The sequence below is a fragment of the Chrysemys picta genome, chromosome 10, assembly GCF_011386835.1.
Source record: "Chrysemys picta bellii isolate R12L10 chromosome 10, ASM1138683v2, whole genome shotgun sequence".
Lineage (NCBI taxonomy): Eukaryota > Metazoa > Chordata > Testudines > Emydidae > Chrysemys > Chrysemys picta.
Window position 1 is genome coordinate 25,077,558 of NC_088800.1, and position 6,000 is coordinate 25,083,557.

Genomic DNA, 6,000 nt, shown 5'->3' on the forward strand with positions numbered 1-6,000 from the left:
AAATTATCTTTCCAGTAGTATCTGGGATAACCTTTTACTCCTAGTAAGGCTTTTCTATCACCAAAGTATCTAAGCACCAATGGTTAGGAGTACGTCTCTGATCATTCACGCAATCAAGATGTTCAAATTAAGGTATGATGATGCAGCTCAAAGCAGAGATGAAATTAAAATTGGAGATTTCAGACAGTGAAGACATGCCCTTTTAGGATTTACATTAAAATGAGGTCAAGGATACTGTTATCTGTTACTATGAAAGTTTTACACAGACAGGCAAAAGGAAGTGGAAAGTTATCTTGATTACTCTTTGCTTTGCTGTTCCTTAGTTCTAACATGATCAAAGTCTTGGTTCAGAGAGGAGTTGCGTTGCAAGTCAGTGTGAATAAGCCCACTGAATCATTTGAGCTAGCTCACTCTTTTAAAGCTACCCTCCGTAGAAAGGGATGGCAGGGCTATCATTAGGTAACATACATTTATATTTTCCCCTCATCAGTCATTGACCCCCTCAAAAGTATTTTTTTAATTAGGTAACCCCATTAATTTTAAGTCCTCAGTGCTGGGAAATGTGCAGTTTCTTTAGCTGCTGTGTGCTAAGGCCCTGATCCTGCAAGCTGGACTACTTCTCATAATAAAGTTAAGCAAATGCATAAATGATTGCAAGATCAGGGCCTAAAAGTTCTTCCCTCCAGTACATGAATTTGGCACTGATCCTGCAAACACATACATATTTATTTTAGGCATATAATCAATCCCACTGACTTCAGTGGGACTACTCCAATGTCTAAAGTTAAGCATGTACTTAAGTGTTTGCAGGACAGAAGCCTTAAAAAGTTCACAGCAGAACTGAAAGAACATGGAAAAGCTTAATTTGCATCTGGCAAACCAGATCTTGAGAAAACCAAGTCCAGCAAACCTCCCTTTAAATGATTCATTATTTTTGCTTTGCAAAGTTCACCATGTTTGCTGATTATTTTAAAATATACCCCAGGACAGCTTGGGACCTATTTAATATTTGCTACAATGAAAAGGAAATCCTTTTTTTTTCACTGTAATGCAACTCCGGATTGGCAACGTTAAACAGACTAAAGCACTAACACCTGTCATTTGTCCTACAGAACCCCGGTCCAGCCCCTCTTTGACACAAATAAGAACAAACGCATACTATGAAAAGTTATTCCCAGCCCCCCACATCCGTCTGGAGCGTCTCCTTGTGTTTTGGTTAGTTTGCACCGATCTCTCCCGTTGAAAAAAAGTTTCTCCCAGTGCTGTTTCCATGGGAGCTGCCAAGCTCCGGTCAATCCGAGGGAGATTTTAAACGGCTCGACTCACAGGAGAGTCAATCAGCATCCAGGGGAGATAACTTGGGCTTAGGAAGGGCTCAGGGTGGTGCAGGCTCAGGGGAGACTGGGGGCGGGGGGTTATTCGCCAGTGTCAAGCAGCTTTTCCTGAGGCCTGGCGGGGGCTAAGATCCCGCCCTCGAAGGACCCGTTGGGTTTTATTTCGAAACGAAGCATTTGGTCCCCTCACACCTGCGCAGGGGCCACGCCAGGGAGCGACCAGCTCCCGCCGAGCCACAGCGGCAATCTCCCGCCCCCGACCGGGAAAGCGCCGGTGCCCGGCATCGCGGTTTGGGCTCATGGGAGAGAAGAGGCCGGGCAAAGAGGACCCAGCCCGCCCTCCGCGGAGTAACCAGCTCCAGCCCTTCCTCCTGGACGCTACTGCCCAGCCCAGCCCGGGCTCCAACCCCCTCTCCGGGATACTACTGCCCAGCGCCCTGCCCCGGCTCCGCCCTCACACCGCCGGGCGCTCCTCGCCGCGGGCGGCCAGCGCGGACCCCGGCCTCGCAGCCCCCTTACCTAGCGACAGCTCCCCGCTCTCCTCCGGCCAGCACCGAGTCCCTCTGGCCCCTGCCCTTTTTTAGGCAGCGAGCGTGTGTTTTCCGTCAAGGCGACATCACTTCCCGTAAGCCCGAGCGAGGGGCGGTCACTGCCCCTCCCCTCCGTGCCGGGCCGCCCCGGCACCCCTGGCGGAGAGAGCCCTAGTCACGCCCGGGCGGTAAGTACTGAGCCCGGCCCGGTCCTGGGGCGGGGGTCTCCAGCCTGCGCGGCCACACGGGTCTCACTGCGCCGCAGCGCTACAGCGCCCGGGGCTGGCCGCACTGGGGAGCCGCTCTGCCCTGGGTCTCAGCTAAACTCACTGAGAGGCGAGCTAACCTCCCTCCCGCGGTGCCAGCTCCCGTCGTAACGCACATGTCTAGTGAAGTCAGGGGTGCTGGAACTAGGCATGCTGCCACAGCCCCTGGCAAGAAATGGTTTCATTATATATGGGTGACCAGCTGTCCTGATTTTATAGGGACAGTCCAGATGTTCGGGGCTTTATCTTATATAGGTGCCTATCTCCCCCATCCCAATTTTTTACACTTGCTCTCTAGTCACCCTTTATAGAGTATTTAGAGTTTAGGGATCTCAGCGCATGCGCACACACACCCTTATACAAATTGTTCCAGCACCCCTGAGTGAAGTTGGGGTGAGACAGGCCCCAGGTGCTGTCTAAACACACAGAAGTAGTCTCTGCCTTATTACCCTCACCTTAAATACAAGACAAGCATAATAAGGAGGGGTAGAGGATAAGGGTAACTTGTAACACTCAAACCTGTCTTGGTTTTAATTAAGCTGGTGCTAACCTCTTTGAATATGCACACATATCAATGTAAATCTGGTTATAATGGTTTAGCGTGCCCCTCTACACCTAGGCCTTATGTACAAGGATAATTGCCCTTGCCAGGTCAGGAGTAGGGCTCCTAAGTGCTATATTAATAACAAATCAGCTTTTTAAATTATAGAGTTAGACTGGTGCAAACCCCTCTGTAGAGAGTCTTATTGCAGTGTAGTGACTTATCATAGGGCAAGCAAAGGCACTCTAAGTGTGTCCCCACCCAAAATTGCACCAGTTCAACATCACATCTTTACTTAATCTGTTGCCATCTTACATAGATATGTAACAGAGTGTTCCCAGGGTATGCCTCAATTGCATTGTAAACACAGGTTTGTGGGACCCAGTGTCTTGAAACTTACACCTGAGTAGTCACACTCCATTGTAAACCTATGTTAACAATGGCTGGATCCTAGTCCCACAACCATGCTATTATGTCCATACTATGCAGACTTTCTGACTTGGGTCTGTGGCTTGAGCTGCATCCACACAGCAAAAAATGACAGGACTTGAACCTGATAACATCTGGATTCTTACTCTCCCTCTCCCCCCCACCTCCCGGAGTAAGGGATTTGAGACAGGTTTACAATGGAATGTAGACATATCCATAGTCTGAGGCCTGGTCTCCACTACGGGTTTAGGTCGACTTTAGCAGCGTTAAATCGAATTAAGCCTGGACACGTTCACACAACGAAGCCCTTTCTTTCGACTTAAAGGGCCCTTTAAACCGGTTTCTTTACACCACCTTCGACGAGGGGATTAGCGATAAAAGCGGCCTTTGCGGGTCGGAATTGGGGTAGTGTGGACGGAATTCGACGTTATTGGCCTCCGGGAGCTATCCCACAGTGCTTCATTGTGACCGCTCTGGACAGCACTCTCAACTCAGATGCACTGACCAGGTAGACAGGAAAAGACCCGCGAACGTTTGAATTTCATCTCCTGTTTGCCCAGCATGGGGAGCACAGGTAACCACGCAGAGCTCATCAGCACAGGTAACCGTGATGGAGTCCCAGGATCGCAAAAGAGCTCCAGCATGGACCGAACGGGAGGTACGGGATCTGCTCGCCATATGGGGAGATGAATCAGTGCTAGCTGAACTCCGTAGCAGTAAAAGAAATGGCAAAGTATTAGAAAAGGTCTCCAAGGCCATGAAGGACCGGGGCCATAACAGGGACACACAGCAGTGCCGCGTGAAAATTAAGGAGCTACGGCAAGCCTACCACAAAGCCAGAGAAGCAAACGGAAGGTCCGGGGCAGAGCCGCAAACTTGCCGCTTCTACGCGGAGCTGCATGCCATTCTAGGGGGTGCAGCCACCACTACCCCAACCGTGTGCTATGACTCCGTCAATGGAGAAACACACAGGGAAGAGGGTTCGGGGAACGAGGAAGATGAGGATGGAGGTACTGTAGGTAGCTCACAGCAGCAAGGAAGCGGAGAAACCGGTTTCCCCAACAGCCAGGATATGTTTGTCACCCTGGACCTGGAACCAGTAACCCCTGAACTCACCCAAGACCCTGAGGGCACACAGGGGACCTCTGGTGAGTGTACCTTTGTAAATATTACACATGGTTTAAAAGCAAGCGTGTTTAATGATTAATGATTAATTTGCCCTGGCAATCGCGGACAGTACATCTACTGGAAAAGTCTGTTAACGTGTATGGGGATGGAGCGGAAATCCTCCAGGGACATCTCCAGAAAGCTCTCCTTCATGTACTCCCAAAGCCTTTGCAAAAGGTTTCTGGGGAGGGCTGCCTTATCCCGTCCGCCATGGTAGGACACTTTACCACGCCAGGCCAGTAGCACGTAGTCTGGAATCATTGCATAACAAAGCATGGCAGCGTATGGTCCCGGTGTTTGCTGGCATGCAGAAAGTATCCATTCCTTATCTCTCTTTGTTATCCTCAGGAGAGTGATATCATTCACGGTCACCTGGTTGAAATGGGGTGATTTTATTAAGGGGACATTCAGAGGTGCCCGTTCCTGCTCTTCTGAACAGAAATGTTCCCCGCTGTTAACCACGCGGTGGGGGGAGGGGTGAAGTGATCATCCCAGAGAATCGGGTGTGTGTGTGTGGGGGTGGTTTACTTGGGTTTGTGCTGCATGTGAACCCGGAAACCGCAGCCCCTCCTTTCACATTGAAAACCCATTTCAAATGGCCAACCCAATTCATCCTTGATATGGGAAATGCGCTGCTGTTTGAAACCATTCCCGCATGTTAAGAAGGTTAAAAAAGCCAAAAGACTGTGGCTTACCATGGCTGCCTGCAAGCCAAAATATGTTGCCTGGCACTGCGTGAGTGATCTCTCATACCAAACCGGCAGGCAGAGGAAAAATGCGACCTTGTAATGAAAGAGTGTACCCATTGTTCTCTAAAATGTGTCTTTTTTAACCACCTCTCCCTTCTCCTCCACCAGCTGCAAATGTTTCTCCTTCGCAGAGGCTAGTGAACATTAGAAAGAGAAAACGGAGGACGCGGGACGATATGTTCACGGAGCTCCAGATGTCCTCCCACGCTGATAGAGCACAGCAGAATGCGTGGAGGCAGTCAATGTCGGACATGAGAAAAGCACAATATGAACGAGAGGAGAGGTGGCGGGCTGAATGGCGGGATGAAAAGAGTAAGTGGCGGGCTGAAGATGATAGGTGGCGTCAGCTTGCAGACAGACGGCAAGAGTCAATGCTCCGTCTGCTGGAGCATCAAACTGATATGCTCCAGCGTATGGTTGAGCTGCAGGAAAGGCAGCAGGAGCAGAGATCGCCGCTACAGCCCCTGTTTAACCAACAGCCCTCCTCCCCAAGTTCCATAGCCTCCTCACCCAGACGCCCAAGAACACGGTGGGGGGGGCCTCCGGCCACCCAGTCACTCCACCCCAGATGATCGCCCAAGCATCAGAAGGCTGACCTTCAATAAGAGTTAAAGTTTTAAAATGCAGTGTGTCCTTTTCCATCCCTCCTCCCCCACCCATCCCAGGCTACCTTGGCAATTATCCCCCTACTTGTGTGAGGAATTAATAAAGAATGCATGAATGTGAAAAAACAATGACTTTATTGCCTCTGCAAGCGGTGCTCGAAGTGGGGAGGGGAGGGTGGGGTGGTTGGTTTACAGGGAAGTAGAGTGAACCGGGTGGGGGGGGGGGGCAGAGGGTTCATCAAGGAGAAACAAACAGAAGTTTCACACAGTAGCCTGGCCAGTCACAAAACTCGTTTTCAAAGCTTCTCTGATGCGCACCGCGCCCTGCTGTGCTCCTCTAACCGCCCTGGTGTCTGGCTGCGAGTAATCAGCGGCCAGG

At 50.5% G+C, this 6,000-nt stretch overlaps 2 protein-coding genes across 9 annotated transcripts in view; one reads left to right on the plus strand and one right to left on the minus strand.

Moving 5' to 3' along the window:
* Positions 1–1,992, minus strand: part of RAB27A (RAB27A, member RAS oncogene family) — a 73,180-nt gene extending 71,188 nt beyond the window's left edge. For 3 of the 7 annotated variants that reach the window (XM_065558242.1, XM_005294260.5, XM_065558240.1), the window contains exon 1: positions 1,854–1,992. The gene's annotated coding sequence lies outside the window, so the exon portion shown is untranslated. The remainder of the gene's footprint in view (positions 1–1,853) is intronic. The other 4 variants (XM_065558241.1, XM_005294258.5, XM_065558243.1 and 1 more) reach the window with 2 other exon arrangements.
* Positions 1,926–5,747, plus strand: LOC135973731 (uncharacterized). Of its 2 annotated transcripts, none has more exons than XM_065558236.1 (3): positions 1,926–2,052; positions 3,426–4,248; positions 5,125–5,747. In XM_065558236.1, exons 2-3 carry the CDS (start codon positions 3,711–3,713, stop codon positions 5,586–5,588), a joined length of 1,002 nt encoding a protein of 333 aa, XP_065414308.1. In that variant the 5' UTR covers positions 1,926–2,052; positions 3,426–3,710; the 3' UTR covers positions 5,589–5,747. The 2 variants fall into 2 exon arrangements, with proteins under 2 accessions (XP_065414308.1, XP_065414309.1); XM_065558237.1 differs by having other exon boundaries at positions 1,964–2,052; positions 3,661–4,248.
* The last annotated feature ends 253 nt before the right edge of the window (positions 5,748–6,000 follow it).